General features: G+C 42.8%; 1 protein-coding gene across 4 annotated transcripts in view; it reads left to right on the top strand.

The window, feature by feature from the left end:
- The window catches only part of CBFA2T2 (CBFA2/RUNX1 partner transcriptional co-repressor 2), a 55,184-nt gene extending 41,515 nt beyond the window's left edge, over positions 1 to 13,669 (top strand). For 3 of the 4 annotated variants that reach the window (XM_063455737.1, XM_063455734.1, XM_063455736.1), the window contains 7 exons: positions 170 to 351; positions 877 to 1,133; positions 1,220 to 1,317; positions 1,494 to 1,686; positions 9,172 to 9,282; positions 11,695 to 11,885; positions 12,879 to 13,669. In XM_063455737.1, coding sequence (XP_063311807.1) covers positions 170 to 351; positions 877 to 1,133; positions 1,220 to 1,317; positions 1,494 to 1,686; positions 9,172 to 9,282; positions 11,695 to 11,885; positions 12,879 to 13,154 — 1,308 coding nt within the window. In that variant the 3' untranslated portion in view covers positions 13,155 to 13,669. The remainder of the gene's footprint in view (positions 1 to 169; positions 352 to 876; positions 1,134 to 1,219; positions 1,318 to 1,493; positions 1,687 to 9,171; positions 9,283 to 11,694; positions 11,886 to 12,878) is intronic. The other variant, XM_063455735.1, reaches the window with a different exon arrangement.
- The last annotated feature ends 5,668 nt before the right edge of the window (positions 13,670 to 19,337 follow it).

The raw sequence follows: 19,337 nt of genomic DNA, 5'->3' as shown, positions 1-19,337 counted from the left end.
GCTTTTTAGGTTAGCCATCTAAATGTTCACTTTTTACATTTAGTAAAATATACTGTGGAGAGAGAGAAAAAACAATGGCATCATTAGTCACCGCTTACATTAGCAATGGTTGATAGCAAAATTGAGGGGTTAAACTAATGTGGAGCACTTTATTTCTCTTCATTTGAAGGCGAACTTACCACTTCTCCAGCGGGAATTGCTGCATTGTGCCCGTGCTGCCAAGCAGACTCCTTCCCAGTACTTGGCTCAACATGAACATATTCTCCTCAACACCAACACATCTTCTCCATCTGACTCCTCTGAATTACTAATAGAGGTCAATGGAAATGGAAAGAGACACAGTCCAGAGAGGTAAGTTACAATGGATGTTTTTCGTGGTGTATTTAGACTTTAAAATGTAAGTGTGAGATATATGACTGAGGGAGCATACAGGTATAGGATTTTGATTTAATGTGTTATGAAATGGTAAATCAGGTATAATTTCTCATGGTCAAAGGCAGTGGTAAGTTCTGTTAAAGCAGTGATTCCCAAACAAGTGCTCAAAGCACCCATACCACTTGTGGATTTAGGGATTATCTAGCTGTGTCTAAGGTGTTTTTAGAAAGAAAGAAAGAAAGAGCACCTTAGACATGACTGGGTAATCTCTAAATCCTGGACTGGTAGGGGTGCCTTGAGGACCTATTTGGAAACCACTGTGTTAACAAGCAATGCCAGGAGACAAGTCTGTAAACGGACAGGACAAAGAGAAAGGTTCCATGTATGTGACCCAACATTCTATTCAAATGATTTCCTTGGTAAGAGAGCCCATGAATAAATAAGATACTTTAATAATAATGTTGATAAACATGACAACTTTATACAAATTATTATTTGTAGGAGAGAAGATAATGTCTTTGAGAGAGACCCTCTTCCACCTGAACCTCCTGTTAAAAGGGTGTGCACTATTAGCCCTGCACCCAGGCACAGTCCGGCCTTGTCTCTGCCGCTTCTGAATGCTACCAGCCAATTCCACCCCACGCCACCTCCTCTACAGCACTATACTTTGGAAGATATACCTGGCTCACAACTGTACCGGGACAACATGGGCAAAATAGGAGACCACAGAGATTTGAGAGAGCGGCACCAAATCATGGGTATGAAGTAAAAGAGAGCTGTAAACAAAATGGTAGTAATGTTTTCAAACGTAGCCCAATGCAATGTATTTGTCCTCTGTTCACAGGTATGAATGGGAATTTAAATAATAGCTTTCAAGAAGAGCTTGTGGATCATCGACTGACTGAGAGGGAGTGGGCTGAAGAATGGAAGCATTTGGATCATGTAAGCGTTTCTTCTCTTCTTCTCTTGTGCAAATTTTGTAGCTTTATCAATTGTTAAACATTATAGCAACATATTGATTATGCATTTAAAATGGTCTGTTCCTGGGGGGTTGCATGACTGCTGAGCCATTTTCTGGTGTAGACTTTATAATTAACAACATGGCCACCCTCTCACAGGCGCTCAACTGCATCATGGAGATGGTCGAAAAGACAAAGCGATCCATGGCTGTATTACGAAGGTGTCAGGAAGTGGACAAGGATGAACTTAACTACTTAAGGAGGAGATGTAATGAGTCTGCTGAGCTCAGGAAGGGAAGTGGCCACAACAGCAGACAACACAGTCCAACCAGCACAGACTCCGGAAGCAGTGGTGAGTCTTATTGAATTTAAAATTCTGTATAGTCATTGGTCTTTTTGAACTTTGCTATATCATTGATGGATAGCCTTTGGTACCACAGCTTTAAACTGGTCTTTATTTGCTTATTTAGTTCCATATATGTTTTTATTTTGTAATTCTCCTTAGTTTAGGGAAACTTTTTCTTAAGTAGAGTATGGTATTTTGCAGTCATTCGCATTGGGCACCGTTTAGGCAAGGTTGAGTTTCCATTACCAAGCCACTTTACCTACAATCCATCAATCATAAAAATTTGATTGACTTGCCTTCCTGTGTCCCAGATGTCCTCTCATGAGGTCCGTTTCAGACTTCAAGAAACTGAATGGGCCAAGTGTGTGACAATCTATGAGCTTGCTCAAGACCTTAAATGCACGCTCACAGAAGGGTAAACCACCAACATCATGCATGGAGGAGAATAAAATGGTGGCACATGTATATTAAGAAACAGCACAAGGAAGTTAAATAAATATATAAAGGGTAGGGTGAGGGTGTAGCGGATTGGTACCGGGCTGTCCCACGACATGTATGAGAATAAGTGTATTTGGTCATATGGCTGGTTTAATGTGTATGTACATGTATAGAAAGCATGGTATCCGGGTATAATGACAGTTAAATGTATGTAAAGAATTGTATTCCTCTAGTTGTTCGGTAGAATCATTCAAATAAAACAAGGGAATGAAACTACCGAACAACCAGACCACCCAGGAATGAGTGTGCCTCCAATTACCGTTTGCAACAATGTTGCAAACAGGTAATTGGCAATCAGTGCAGTGTGGTCTTTGTCCTCTGGGTGGCCGCCATTCGGGAAACAAACACGTGGCGGCGGCCATCTTAAACTACCGAACAGCGGTGTTTTGCCGTCGAGTGTCTGGAACTAAAATCGGACACTTGACTAGGCAAACACCGCTGAGACCTCCATACTTCCAGAAATTCGTATGGAAACTACCGAATGACCCGCCGTTCGGTAGAAAGAGCCCCATAAACAAGGGAATTCATTCAAACCCTCTCCAGGCTCTATAACACAGGCAATTCGCCTGTTTTCATTCCCTTGTTTGTGACCGACCGCAGGGCCAAAATGCATGGAACTGTTTTCGGATACTTTACCCATGCGGTCGGTCAAATCTTTGGAACCCCATATCTCACGAACCATTCATCCGAATGGGCTAATTTTTAAGTATGTTGGTCCCCCAGAATAGAGCTATCTGGGGATGTTGGATTTGTGGATGTACCCCAAGTATTTAGGGTACATCCAAAACTCGGGGAAAACTGTGTACACAATAAGGGGATTATGATGCTAGAGGAGGGGAGGAGATCTGTGGGAGGTTACTACTTAGAGATTGGATAATGTCTTAAGTGTTAGAACCTCCTCCCTTGCATGGGAGAGGGCTTTATAAGGAACTGTGGAATAAAGCTTGTCAGTCTACTCCTGAAACTGTGTGTCGTCCAGTTATTGGGATTGCGATGGGGATACTGCTGTATTACTTTACCTGCTGGAAACCTTGCCTATGGACTTAACATCACCTTGTTCCTGAGCCTCACTGGAATCTCTAGTGGAGAATAGCTGTGCAAGATCGGCTCTCCGCTACATTGGTTGGCAGCGCTGGGATCCAAACTCACAGAGGAACAAGCGTAAATGGAGTACGGATGGAGATTGATTTTTCTGCACTAAAACGCTCCACGCTAAAGGACCTCCTAGAGGCAAGGGGTATACAAGCCAGCAATAAGAAGAAAGCAGTACTTGTTACAGAACTCATGGCAGAGTACAGAATGGAGGGCGATTCAGTTCCGGCACAGAGGGAGCCGGGAGGAACACCACAAGGATCGGAATTCCAGAGGCAGGTTCAGTTCAGGCTATCCTTTTATGGGGAAAACCCCCCAACAGAAATTGTTACCAGGACAATGGCCGAGGTACAAGAATTCATCCTAAGGACACAGGCACCAGAACAAAGCTCTGCAATTAATGTGCCACAGGAAGGTAAGCCTAAAATACCATACCAGGCTTTTAAAACATATGTGGAGGCAGAGGAAGATATAGACGCTTTCCTGCAAGACTTTGAAAGACTGTGTGCACTGCATAAAATTAACGCAGAGGACTGGGTACCTATTTTGGCCGGAAGGTTAACCGGGAGGGCAGCAGAGGCATATCGGACTGTACCTAATGACGAAATAAGGAATTACAGTAAAGTGAAAGAAATTATACTCGCCAGGTATGCTATAACACCCGAGGCATACCGGCGGAGGTTCCGGGATCTAAAGAAAACAGAGAAGGACTCGCACGCAGAGTGGGCATGCCGATTACAGGGGGCAGCGCTCGGGTGGGTGCAAGCTAGCAAGGCACGTTCTATGGAGGATGTAATACAAATGTTGCTGATGGAGCAGTTCTATGAGGGAGTAACCAATGAGGTCCAGGAATGGGTAAGGGACAGAAACCCTACTTCCCTTACCGAGGCGGCTAGGAAAGCGGATGACTACCTGGATGCACGCAGGTCACAAAAACCTGCAGCTCCAAAAGCAACCTTTAAAACATTCGGGGGAAACAACTACACCCCAGCTCCACCGAGACCGCTACCACCACCTCCACCACCCGCTGCACAGCCCCGGTTCCGACAACCCACCGCTGGCCCCTGTCATCACTGCCAGAAGTGGGGACATTATAAAAGGGAATGCCCACAGCTACGGGACCGTTCCACCTGGATTCGTCCAGGCCCACCTCCACCCAGGGCGGCCGCAGCCCACCACTACCAGGACCTAGTCACCACCCCATATGGTTCCGCAGTCCCCATTACTACTGTGGAACAATGGGAGGTACTGCACGAGGCAGATCCGGTCCAGGCCAATGTGGATAATCTACGGCACCATCGACAGACGGTATATCTGAATGGTACAGCAGTCCGGGGATTACGAGATTCGGGAGCCACCATCACTTTGGTACAGAGCCACCTGATTTCAGATCAGGCAAAACTGAACAAAACTGTTGCCGTCCGGGTAGCTGGGGGAGCAGTGTACCGGCTACCTACAGCAAGGGTACATTTACATTGGGGAGCGGGGGCAGGGGAAGTGGAGGTGGGGTTGATGCCACATTTACCGGCGGAGGTTTTATTGGGGAACGATCTGGGGAGGCTCACTTCTGCTTTTGAGCCCCAGTCACCCACCACAGGAGAGGTCAACCCTGTAGTCACCCGACAACAGGCCCGCACCCAGGACCACAACACACTGCCGGAGGTCCAGGTAAGCAACCCTACCCCCCCTCTAGAATGTGTCCCCTGGGCTCCACCTAATGAATTTGTAGCTGAAGTCGCAACAGACCCCACGCTTCAGGTGTATAGGGACAAGGTTGGCACGGGTTCCCCCGGGGCGGAGGGAGAGAAGTTTATCTGGGATAAACAACTTTTATACAGGGAAACAACCAAACAGATTACGGGGTTAGACCCGATAGCGAGGAGACAATTAGTGGTACCACAGCGGTACCGGGCTGAATTACTCCGGATAGCGCATGATATTCCGCTATCCGGACATCTAGGGGTTAGTCGCACCAGGTACAGACTAACCCAGAGTTTCTTCTGGCCAGGGATTAGCCAGGAAGTACACAGATATTGCACGACTTGCGATACCTGCCAGAGAGTGGGAAAAAGGGGGGATCGCAGGAAGGCTAAACTTCACCCCTTACCCATAATAGAGGAACCTTTTAGCCGAATAGCGGTGGATCTGATAGGCCCCCTCAATAAAGTTAGCCCGTCAGGAAAACGGTATATTTTAACGGTCGTAGATTATGCCACCAGGTATCCAGAAGCAGTGGCTCTGACCAACATCCACGCTGAGACGGTCGCGGATGCCCTCATGCGGATATTCTCCCGGATGGGATTACCCAGGGAGATTATCTCGGATCAGGGTACCCAGTTTACCGCAGAATTCACCCAACACCTCTGGAGGATCTGTGGCATTAAGCCTATTATCAGCGCCCCTTACCACCCCCAGACGAACGGGCTCTGCGAACGATTCAATGGTACCTTGAAGCAGATGCTCCGAACCTTCGCAGAGACCCACAAGGACTGGGAACGATTCCTGCCGCACCTCCTATTTGCATACCGGGAGGTGCCGCAGGAATCCACAGGGTTCTCCCCGTTTGAATTATTGTTTGGAAGGAGGGTCCGAGGCCCATTGGATCTTATTAGAGAGCATTGGGAGGGAGACCGGAGCACAGATGGCACTCCCATCCTACCATATGTGTTGGCCTTTCGGGACCGCCTAGAAGCGTTGACCAAGACGGTACGGGAAAACCTTCAGGAGGCCCAGACCCGCCAGCGTACATGGTATGATCGGGGAGCCAGGGACCGTAGCTTTCAGGTCGGGCAGAAGGTACTAATCTTAAAACCTGTCCGACATGATAAGTTACAGGCCGCCTGGCAGGGCCCATATAAGGTGGTGGAGCAAAGATGCGATACCACCTATATTATCGGCCCCTGCACAGGGACTGGGGGGCGACGCATGCTCCATGTGAACATGCTGAAGCCCTACCACGAGCGTACTGAGGAGGTAACCGCCATCTGTGCCCCTAACACGGAAGAGTTTGACAGCTTACCCCTCCCCGATTTGCTGGGGGATGGGCAGCTGTCCGGAGATTTAGGGGAGGTTACGCTGGGAGATCGGCTGAGCCCACAGGAGCGGATCGAGGTACAGCAACTATTGGAAGAGAAACGCGACACGTTCTCTAATGTACCTGGATACACGCCTCTGGCAACTCACCGGGTCGAGACCCCAGGGCAACTACCCATGCGCCAGACGCCATACCGCATTCCAGAAGCGGTACGGGCAAACATGCGTAAGGAGATCGACGAAATGCTCCAACTGGGGGTGATTGAACCCTCAGACAGTCCTTGGGCATCTCCTGTAGTCCTCGTACCAAAGCGAGACGGTACGACCCGCTTCTGCGTGGACTATAGGAGATTGAACGAGAAGACTGTATCTGACGCCTATCCGATGCCCCGGATAGACGAGTTACTGGACAGAATGGCCAGGGGCCAATACCTCACCACTATTGACTTGTGTAAAGGGTATTGGCAAATCCCCCTGGCCCCAGACGCCATCCCGAAGTCGGCCTTTGTCACCCCATTTGGCTTGTACCAGTTTAAGGTCATGCCATTTGGGATGAAAAACGCCCCAGCCACCTTCCAAAGGATGGTGGATCGACTCCTAGATGGATTCCAGGACTATACATGTGCCTACCTGGACGATATTGCTATTTTTAGCAATACGTGGCAGGAACACTTAGCTCACATCGGAGCTGTACTAGATAGGATAAGGGAAGCAGGTCTGACCTTGAAGCCGGCCAAGTGTAGTATCGGCATGGCTGAGGTACAATACCTGGGACATAGAGTAGGGTGCGGTAAACAAAAACCCGAACCCGCCAAAGTAGAGGCTGTAGCCCAGTGGCCCACCCCTAGGACTAAGACCCAGGTTTTAGCGTTTCTAGGGACAGCAGGGTATTACCGGAAGTTTGTTCCCAATTATAGCGCCCTGGCCAAACCCCTCACTGACCTGACCCGTAAGAACCTTCCCCGCCAAGTAAACTGGACCCCGGAGTGTGAGCAGGCATTCCAACAATTGAAAAATGCACTGATAAATGCCCCTGTCTTGGCAGCTCCCAATCCAACTAAACGTTTTCTTGTTCACACAGACGCTTCTATGTTTGGATTGGGGGCAGTACTGAGTCAAGTCGGGGCCGATGGCGGGGAACATCCAGTGGCTTACATCAGTCGCAAACTGTTACCTCGAGAAGTAAGCTACGCCGCCATCGAAAAGGAATGCCTGGCTGTGGTGTGGGCCCTAAAGAAGCTACAACCCTATTTATATGGACAGCCCTTTTCCTTGCTCACGGATCACAACCCGTTAGTCTGGCTGAACCGGGTGGCTGGAGACAACGCCAGGCTGCTGCGCTGGAGTTTGGCGCTACAGCCTTTTGACTTTAATATCCAGTACCGGCCGGGTAAGCAGAATGGAAATGCTGACGGGTTGTCAAGACAAACTGACTTAGAGAAATGATCCGTGAGCCCCCGGACATCCCCAAGCCGATCCGTGTTGGATCAGACTGTGTATGCCGGCTTGTGGGCAAGGGGGAGCAGTGTAGCGGATTGGTACCGGGCTGTCCCACGACATGTATGAGAATAAGTGTATTTGGTCATATGGCTGGTTTAATGTGTATGTACATGTATAGAAAGCATGGTATCCGGGTATAATGACAGTTAAATGTATGTAAAGAATTGTATTCCTCTAGTTGTTCGGTAGAATCATTCAAATAAAACAAGGGAATGAAACTACCGAACAACCAGACCACCCAGGAATGAGTGTGCCTCCAATTACCGTTTGCAACAATGTTGCAAACAGGTAATTGGCAATCAGTGCAGTGTGGTCTTTGTCCTCTGGGTGGCCGCCATTCGGGAAACAAACACGTGGCGGCGGCCATCTTAAACTACCGAACAGCGGTGTTTTGCCGTCGAGTGTCTGGAACTAAAATCGGACACTTGACTAGGCAAACACCGCTGAGACCTCCATACTTCCAGAAATTCGTATGGAAACTACCGAATGACCCGCCGTTCGGTAGAAAGAGCCCCATAAACAAGGGAATTCATTCAAACCCTCTCCAGGCTCTATAACACAGGCAATTCGCCTGTTTTCATTCCCTTGTTTGTGACCGACCGCAGGGCCAAAATGCATGGAACTGTTTTCGGATACTTTACCCATGCGGTCGGTCAAATCTTTGGAACCCCATATCTCACGAACCATTCATCCGAATGGGCTAATTTTTAAGTATGTTGGTCCCCCAGAATAGAGCTATCTGGGGATGTTGGATTTGTGGATGTACCCCAAGTATTTAGGGTACATCCAAAACTCGGGGAAAACTGTGTACACAATAAGGGGATTATGATGCTAGAGGAGGGGAGGAGATCTGTGGGAGGTTACTACTTAGAGATTGGATAATGTCTTAAGTGTTAGAACCTCCTCCCTTGCATGGGAGAGGGCTTTATAAGGAACTGTGGAATAAAGCTTGTCAGTCTACTCCTGAAACTGTGTGTCGTCCAGTTATTGGGATTGCGATGGGGATACTGCTGTATTACTTTACCTGCTGGAAACCTTGCCTATGGACTTAACATCACCTTGTTCCTGAGCCTCACTGGAATCTCTAGTGGAGAATAGCTGTGCAAGATCGGCTCTCCGCTACAGAGGGTGTTGGTAAAATACAAGGGGAATAAGGAACGGAAACATGAAAATAAATAAGTGGGCATTGATATTAACCGTTAAACAAGTCAATGTAATCTTCCTGCTTGTGCTCTTTATCCCTCCTTTCAACTTTGTAGCATTCCTATACACCAGCAAATGCTTATTTTCTCAATAGATACTATATTGCCATATTTTTGGTAGACTATAAATATACACACACTCACACACTGTAACCCGGTTTTGCAGATTCTCAGCGTGATTTCGGCAGCAGAACAGGAGCAGGCTATGTTACTGATGAGATCTGGAGGAAAGCAGGTACACGATGTCTTCTATCTTCTGGGGACAAAGCAGCCAGAGGTGTGATATGGCTGAGTGCGCTTAGTAGAGAGAATATAACATAATTATGGGGATATATTTCCATATCCGTAATGAGGTGACAATACAGCAGTATTAATGGTTTGGCATATGCATACCAGACACCACTTCTAAAATCAATATTAGAAGGGTTCCTATATCATTATTTCTTATTTCTGTACTTTTACCATTTACCTCTGTAAATTACATGCTAGGACATGCAACTGATTTCAGTTTTGTAAATAAATATTTTTTTTTTAATTAAAGGGAATCAATAGTCCCAAAAATACAGTAGTTTTTTTTCAGGACTTTATGCTCCCTTCTATTATTGTGACCACTGTCCACCCCCCTTTTGCCAATAAAAAAAAAAAAAATATTGTTAAATAAAGATTCGTAACCTCTTTTTCAGCACCAAAATGACTTGCTCCGCCTCTGAAGAAAGTCAGCATGCCTTCTCCTAAAGAAGCAGTGGATTGGAGATATGCATGCGCAAGTAGACACAGTGCTCCTCCAATTAAATGTTGCTAGAAGCAGAATTTGATTGTAGGACCGAGTTTTTGTTCTAGGAGGCGGTAGCACCTCTAGCAGCTGTCTTCCTGACAGCCACTAGATGTGTCATTAAACCTTTAATGTCGACAGTGCTACAAAAACAACAATGGCTTGCATAGAAGGGTTACAATGGCAGGACAACTGCACCAAAACCACTTCATTGAAATTAAGTGTCTAGGTGACTTTAATGGTTCCTTAAAAACTTTTAAATGCAATAAATGAGAAATGTGATATTTCAAGGGATAATCTATGCACCAGGGTGTGCCTAATGTAGTAGTTCTGGTGTAAAGAGATTGTCCCTGCAAACTCAGCAAGGCAAACACTTTTATGAGAAAATTTTGTTTTTCCATTGTGTTCTAAGGGACTGTCACTCATGAAGGTTCTGCATGAAGACATTGAACATTGATTGGTGCAGCATGGCAATTGTCATGCATGCACACTAGTCCACGAATATTTCTCTAAAGCATTGGATAGGCTGACATCATCTGTAATGATGATCTAAACCAGGGGAGATTTTTCTCCCACCTGCTAATCAATTCTTCTGCATAGACTCTCTGCCGATGAATTGATTAATCAATTCAAACCCACCCACAGGCAGTCCTTCTGCTCTCCACCCATAGCAACCACAGCACATGCACTGTGGTAGCAAGGGTAACATCCTAGCTGGCACTGCTTGTGCTGGCTATGGAGTTCAGGAACAGAGTGACTGACATGACTCTGTTCAGACGCCAGCATGCAGGCAACGAAGCCAGCATGTCCGCATCATAGAAGAGGTTTGCACTGCTTGAGGAATAGTCCCCAAGCAGGGCAAATAAGTGAGCACGGACAGACCAGTGATGGGTGTTGCAGAAGTGTAACATCCACCTCTGTAATAAGATTGTGGTGGTGGAGCAGCTGCAGAGGGCAAGGTAAGTGGTGATAGGTTACCTTTAAAAGTGGATCAATTTAAGGATAAAAAACACTTTAAACTTAATCTGTCACACATGGAACTTTTTATCAGTCACTAAAGTTCAATACACACAATGTATACACTGTCTTAAGTAGATTTTAAATGTTATGTGGTTCAGCAGTTGATTATTTTTAAGTGCATACTTCCCAACTCTTGTGTTTAGAACATATTTTCCAGCATGTACCTGCTAGTTTTTTTATCTTAGAAATATCTCAGAACTGCTAAGATTTTTTTGATGCTTTGCTGATAAAAGTAGGATAATGTGAGGTTTTAAATCCTCTTTAAGTCGGTCTTTTTTTAAGCAAGAAACAAACTGTAGGTTGTCCTAAAGCACCTCCACTAGACCCTTCAGAGTGCCGGATGTTCGAGCTTCTGTTAGCTCTCGTGGACTGTACTGGTTATGGTGCTTAAAGTGTCCATTTAGAGTAAAAAAAAAAAAAATGTATTTTTTTTATATATTAGATATTGTTTATGGTCCCTTGCAGCTCACCTTTTCCCCAGGCCACATAGACCTCCTTATTTGGAAATCTGATTATGCAAACAGTTATTTGGGGGACTTTTGAATGGTCCGCTATAAAAATATAGTTAGAACAATATAAAAATACAAACCGGAAACCAGTTAAACGGACAGGCTGCAAAATATTATGGCTTTCCTAGCATATTAATTACAGTATATCTGACAGGTTACCCAGGGTTACGTTTCAAATTTATTGTTTTAATAATATGTAAAACTGCTGAACTATGTATGCAGAAATTAGAAGATACATTTTTTTAATTTTATTTTATTATTGATAGATATAAAGTTGTTTGTTTTAGGTGAAGGAGTGAAGGATCCAGATTTGTGTTGATATACACAGCATAATATGGCAGTGTTATTCCGCTATGTGTAAACTGAATTTCCTCGCTTTTTCTCTCAGAGGAGGCTGTCAATGAGGTGAAGCGTCAGGCTATGTCAGAGGTCCAGAAAGCGGTGTCTGAGGCTGAACAGAAAGCATTTGAGATGATTGCATCAGAGAGAGCCAGGATGGAGCAGACCATCGCGGATGCCAAGCGGAGAGCTACAGAAGATGCATTTTCAGTGGTCAATGAGCAGGAGGAATCCACAGAGGTACAGACTGCTCATTCAGTGATTGACTAGGATTATGTCTTTAGTAGTTCTTTCCCATGTAGAGAACTATCTGCCTATGCCCCAGATCAAGAGGATATCCAATCACTCTGAATTTGCAGTCCATATTCAAATATAGCAGAATGAAAAAATCCCTTGTACTCAAAAGTTTTAAATAACTTGATAGTTTATCATTGGTGCTCGGTTAAGGAGATCCACTATTTTTAGATGTGGATACTGTAAAAGACTAGAGCATTCATAACCATGTGATGTGGAGAAACTAATCAAGACTAGTTTCCATATAACAAAATGCGTTTAATTGCAGCATGCATGCTACCTTATGTTGGTTTTCTTTTCCTGAGGTTTGTTTTTCAGGCGTTTTTCAGGCCCAGTCACATTTCCTGCAGTGCTCTATCTATCCAGATAAACAATAAATATTAACAAAATTTCCATTTGTACTGTTTGAAGCTGTGTTTACAGACTAAATAGGTAAATAACACTATAGGGTCCAAAATACACATTAAAAACACTATTTAGCCACCCAGGCCTCCCTTACCCCCTTAAATATAGTAATTACTCACCTAATTTCCAGTGCCGCACGGGTCTGCTGGCACAGGATTCGTCCCTTTAGCGGACATCATCAGAATGGATGATCTCAGCCAACCACAAGGATTTCCCACCTCCTCATAGAGAAGCATTTAATTTAATGAATCTCTATTGGGAAAGTTCAGTGTCTCCATGCAGAGCGTGGAGACCCAGTAAGCACCTCTGGTGGCTGTTTCTAGGCTGTAATATAACAACTGCCTTTTCTCTGAAAAGCTCATAACAGCTGTAGTTGTTCTGGTGACTATAGTATCCCTTTAAGCCAACTCTTTCCTGTATTTTTTATATTGTGCAAGGGAATTATATGACAGAAGAAGCATATTTTATCAGTGTCTAGTAATCTTGATGGTTTAATGTTATTCGCATTGTATTTTTTTTTTTTTCCTTCTACAGAGTTGCTGGAATTGTGGTCGTAAGGCGAGTGAGACTTGTAGTGGGTGTAACATTGCTCGATATTGTGGCTCATTCTGCCAGCACAAGGATTGGGAGAAGCACCATCGTATCTGTGGGCAGAATGTGCACAGTCAGGCCAAACCTTTGACCCCTGTACGGTCTTTGATTCCTAAACCCTCCGACCCGGTTCTGCTGAGTCCCACCTTGGAGAGGTCATCAAGTGCAACATCACGTTCTTCCACTCCAGCATCCATTACCGCGGTGGACGGCCTGTAAACAAGGGCACTGCTTATCTGCGTTGTTTTGTCTCTTCAGAGGATGAATGTTAAATGAATAAAGTCCCGAGATTAATCTGTAGCTGACCCCAAAAAACAGAGGAGCAAAAGGGGTCTTAAAGAAACCAAACTGAGAAGCATTTTGCCTACCATGATGAGAGTAACTTACCCAAAGGCATTCAGAATATTATAATAAACAAAGAATATACTTTCTGGTGACTTTGGAAAAAAAAAAAAAATTTGGACTACAACAGATTCATCTTGTTATTATCGATTTAAAAGAATGTTACATTCTATCAGCATAAATTGTGACGATCATACTAGCCTTTGGTTCTATCTGCAAGGTTCTTCCTATTCCCTTTCTCTGGGTCTGGAGAAAGAAAGATTTTCAAAGCTGAAAATGTTTGCTCTTATACACATAAACTATAGACATTACTATTGTAAGATGGCAACAACAATCGCAACACATCAAATCACTTTGCATGATTTTTTTTTCCTTGTTTTTTTATTTTTTATGCTTCTCTCCCTCACTTTACTGTATTGTCACTTTCCCTCTACGTGTGTTTATTTTTTTTCTATTTCATTCTATTCAAAGAGTAATGGGTAGACTCCTTGATATATAGAAAAGATTCTAAAATCCCAGCACTCTACTAAATACGGTAGAGAGTACTCCAAAAACAGGACTAAAATCTTGTGGGGGGAAAAAAGTAGACGGGGGACACATTATTTTAATAGAACGTAGCATTTTATAACCAAAATGACCGTGTCGGGGTTATTTTAGTAACATAAAAACATGCATTTTTACAGCATAGAGGTAATATTAGTTGGAAATTAAATTTTGTCTTTAAATTCATAGAAAATATTATTTTGCTATTTCAATTTAAATTATATTTCAGTGTGATGGACAACTCCACAATGTAGCACCACAATATAGAGGAATAATTAATTTTGTGTCACTTTCTGCTACCTTGACATAATCCGGACCCTTGCACAAAAAATGCACACCCTTCCGAATACCCTTCCGAATGTCCAAAGAAAGTACAGACATAAGTAACAAATTCTACTTTATTTGTTTACAGGACCCAATGTTGGGGGATGAGGGGGATCGGAGGGGGAGGTTGTAATTGAAGTAGGGAAAGGCTCTTAAATTGGTTTTCACCATAAGCTAAACCCAAAACAAAAATCCTTTAAGAGACACTAATCTCCAAAGATTATCGTGTGCATGTGGACTATTTACACTGTGAAAGTATTTTACATCTATTACGTACCAGTTACGTACCAAAAATCATCCGTTTGACTCTTACCAGAACATTTGTAGGAATGAAGATATTTCACGGACATTCCAGACTGCATTAAATCCACCAAACTAAAAAAGATGGCTGCTGTGCTTCATTACACCTATGGTCCTTTAGGGCATTTTTAAACCAGTATCTTTAATTTTCTAATATTGTCAAAAATAAGCTACATTCAATATTTGCATCCTGTACAGATAAGCTAAGCATTTGTTACAGAGTTTACTCAATAAATGGCATTTAACCAGTACCGGATCTGATCTCATTAAAATATCTGGGGATATTTATAATTGTGGATATGTATGTTTGGATACCATGCACATTTAACACTGGCTGAAAGGGGAACACTCCAAGTTTGGCATGTTAGAATTGTTTGACTTCTTGCAAGGGGTCTCCCGGGCACTAAGTGGCAATGAACTGGTGTTTTGAGATTTAAGGAACAGAATGGAGATAGACACAATTATATAAAGGTATTTACTGCAAACATTTTATGCAAATGGTATATTTGCCAGCCAAATTATATCAGGCAATGTGTTAAGAACTGTATGTACATGGGATATTGGCGACATTAACATTAACATGTTTAGCTTAATTAAGCAGTTTTGGTGTATCATGCCTCCAAAGTCTCACTGCTCAATTCACTGCCATTTAGGAGTTCAATCACTTTTGTTTCTCTGTATAGCTATTTTGTAGCCCAAGCCACACCTCCCTTGGCTATGACTCACATGACCTGCTTTTATCTCCTGCTCTGTAAATTGAACACTAATTGTATACAGAAGGCTCCTCCGGAGTCTAGCAAGCTATTAACAGATCAGGAGGTAGGGATAAGAAATTCTAAATTAAATTAAATTTGCAATAAAGGATGTGTAAACATTAGATGACTCTTTACAGGAAGTGTTTAGGAAGGGTGTGCAAGTCACATGCAGGGAGGTGTGCCTAGAGCTGCATAATCAAAGGGATTTAAATAATAAGTGGCGGAGAATTAAGTAGGGAGACTGACTGACTGGGCATGACGTATACACCAAAACTGCTTTCTTAAGCTAAGGTTGTTTTGGTTATATTTTTCTGAGGGGAAACAGGTTGCAGATCTGAAAAAAAACAAAAAAAACAAACTGAACATTGTAGGAATAAAGCTTTGCACATGCACATATAAACTATTATTTGCAGGCATTATAAATTTCTATATTGCAATATTGTAATACATGTTTGCTCAAAAAGATACATGTAGCAAATTAGGTGGGACATGAACAATATCAAATGCTCCACAACCTAAAAAGATGGAGCTGTAAATTGGTATGAGTGGGACAGATATTAAACATTTATCAACTTGAAGTAGTCGTCCTCCTCACACATGTGGTTGTAGATAGATCCCCACAATTGTGATACATTCAATAGTATCTATGGGAACTTCCCAAGAAACACACACATATAGATAATGGTAGAGGACATTCACTCCAGTAAAGGTGTTTTTTGGAAAGGAACTTAGATTAGATTTGGATAAAGGGCTTTGTAGAAGTTCAACTGGTTTTTTGGGAGGTGTCATGGCTTCATCTTGTTTTTGTTCTTGAAACTATTATATTTGGTTATGCCCATAAATTACCTACCTAACCCATTTCAAGCAACAGAGCAAGGTTTAGTAACTTCTCCTCTGGAGCTATTTTCTCTTTTTTTCTCTCTTTTATTTTACAAGAAAATGCAGATTTAAAAAAAACAAAAAAACTGGCACTTTTATTAATTAACATTGTTCCGCCCCCTTGGTTTTTATTCAGACAACCAGTCATGTTACTACCTGGTTGTTTAGCTCAGTGGAGCTAAATTTAAGAAGCAGGGATTGTTCACTTATCAGTGATTTTTTTTATTTTACCTGGGCAGTGGAGTGTCCCTTTAACATCTGTTGTTGGGAAATTACTTGAAGAGTTCTTAAAGGGACACTATAGGCATCCAGACCACTTGAGCTCATTGAAGTGGTATGGGTACAATGCCCCTGTTCTAGTTGGTACTAGAATATAGAGTTAGGATTACATCGCCACGTGCAGACATTCCAAGTGAAACAACACTGTCTCCCTAGAGCTAGATACTGTAGATGTGATGTTGTAGATCAACATATATCTGCCTAAGCAGTAACCCATTAAACTGGTTACACTGGTTGAGACACAAAATAAACATATTTGTACATTACAATCTTTTTGGACTCAATTTAGTTACAGGTGCTTACAAAAATTGCTCCCATTTTGCAGCTGTAAAACTAAAATATCACATGCAAGAAATGAACCCTGTGGAATAATATATAAATAGTCTTCACACCCAGTAGCTAACTGGATTTTAGCCTAATTAGATTAAAGGAACACTATAGTCACCTAAATTACTTTAGCTAAATAAAGCAGTTTTAGTGTATAGATCATTCCCCTGCAATTTCACTGCTCAATTCACTGTCATTTAGGAGTTAAATCACTTTGTTATGCAGCCCTAGCCACACCTACCCTGGCTATGATTGGCAGTGCCTGCATGAAAAAAAAACTGGTTTCACTTTCAAACAGATGTAATTTACCTTAAATAATTGTATCTCAATCTCTAAATTGAACTTTAATCACATACAGGAGGCTTTTGCAGGGTCTAGCAGGCTATTAACATAGCAGGGGATAAGAAAATCTTAATTAAACAGAACTTGCAATAAAGAAAGCCTAAATAGGGCTCTCTTTACAGGAAGTGTTTATGGAAGGCTGTGCAGGTCACATGCAGGGAGGTGTGACTAGGGTTCATAAACAAAGGGATTTAACTCCTAAATGGCAGAGGATTGAGCAGTGAGGCTGCAGGGGCATGTTCTATACACCAAAACTGATTCATTAAGCTAAAGTTGTTCAGGTGACTATAGTGTCCCTTTAAGATATCAAGAGATGTTGAACTTCTACTTCAAATATGGCATTGATGTATCACTCTGTGGTACTGTTCAAAATAAAGTAATTCCTTGGACCAACTAGAGTAGGTATTCATTACTGCTGGCTTGGCTAGTCAGTGTATAAAAAGGAATAGTTGAGATTATATAAATATATATATATATATATATATATATATATATATATATATACCCACATGCACACACACCCTATTTAGCCAAGAACATTAAAACCACTGACAGGTAAAATAAATAACGTTGATTAAATTGTTGCAATGGCACCTGTTAAGGAGTAGGAAATATTTGACAACAAGCGAACAGTCAGTTCATCAATTTCAAGTGTTTGAAGCAAGAAAAATGGGCAAGTGAAAAGATCGGAGTGATTTTGACAAAATAGTGATGGTTCGACAATTTAGTCACAGTATCTTCAAAAACAGCCAGTCTTGTGGGATGTTCCTGCTGTGCAGTGGTTGGTTAGCACCTACAAAAAGAGGTGCAAGGAAGGAAAACCAGTGAACCAGTGTCAGGGATATGGGCACCCAAGCGGAGCGAAGGCTAGCCCATCTGGTACAGCCACACAGAAGAGGTACTGTAACCAGTGCCATCTTAACAGCATTATACCCCCCACCCCCCCGGCAAAGCATTGCATTGGGACCATGCCTACACAACCACTGACCGTAATGAAAATATTAATTATCGATGACATTACGCTTACATTTGTTGGTACCTTCAACAAAATCAGTGTTTAAATATTAAAAAACATGCTGTACGGCAGAGATTAATCCACTCAAATTTTTAGACAACTGACACGAACTGCTTCAAAAAAGTATGTGTGTTGATTTTGTCTTGCTTATGTACAATTACGTGCACATTATTTTCGTCAAGGTCAAGATATGTATTTGCAATAGCAAGATTGCATGTACAGATTACAGACGATACGGAGGTGATTAGTTTACCAAAATGTTTTAATAAAGAGGGTTTGAAGGTTCTGAATAAATCTCCCAAAATAATATGCTGAAAAATTGTTTAGCCTATGGTGCCCATATGATCGTGGTACCCCCGGGAAACTGCCCAGCATGCCCAATGCGTTAAGACAGCCCTGACTATAGCTCAAATTGCTGAAAACCTTAATGCTGGCCATGATAGAAAGGTGTCAGAACAAACGGTGCATCACAATTTTCTGCTTATGGGTATGCTCAGTGGCAGGCCAGCCAGAGTGCTCATGAAAACCCTGTCCACCACTGAAAGTGCTTTCAATGGACGTGAGCATCAGAACTTGACCATGGATCAATAGCAGTAGGTTGATGAATCATGTGTTCTTTTAAATCAGGTGGATGGCGCATGTGCTTTCTTTATCTGGGGAAGAGAAAGCAGCATGATGCACTATGGGAAGAAAGCAGAGGCTGTGCCATGCTCTGGGAAATGTTCTGCTGGGAAACCTTGGGTCTTGTCATCCATGCAGATGTTACTTTACCACCTACCTAGAGATCGTTGCAGACTATGTACACACTTTAAGGCCAATTGCCTCTTTCAACAGGATAATGCACCCCGCCACACTGCAAAAAATGTTCAGGAATGGTTTAAGAAACATGACAAAGAGCTCAAGGTGTTGCTTTGGTCTCCAAACTCCCCAGATCCTTGGTCCAGCCCTGAACAGCTGGTGGTATAAAAAATATTGATAGCGTTTATTTACACACAAAGTGCTACATCCATTTCTGTGTATTTAAACTATTTGCAAAATGTGTTTAACCCCTTAAGGACCAATCACATTCTATATAATCAGAATAATCTCGTCCTTAAAAGTTGAGATGACAAAGTGTAACATTTGGTCCTTAGTGGGTTTAAAAAAAAAAACACCTCAAAATGTACATTATACTGCTGGGCTGCAAATGCTGTGTTAAAAGCAACTACATAGACTCAAGTCCTTGTTTACAGCTCTTGCATACACCCTTGTTTCTACAAAATCCACTTTTGCCACAAGATGGCGCCAATGGTCCTC

Source organism: Pelobates fuscus, chromosome 5 (genome assembly GCF_036172605.1).
Source record: "Pelobates fuscus isolate aPelFus1 chromosome 5, aPelFus1.pri, whole genome shotgun sequence".
Taxonomy (NCBI): Eukaryota; Metazoa; Chordata; class Amphibia; order Anura; family Pelobatidae; genus Pelobates; species Pelobates fuscus.
This window is presented reverse-complemented; position numbering and strand designations above follow the sequence as displayed.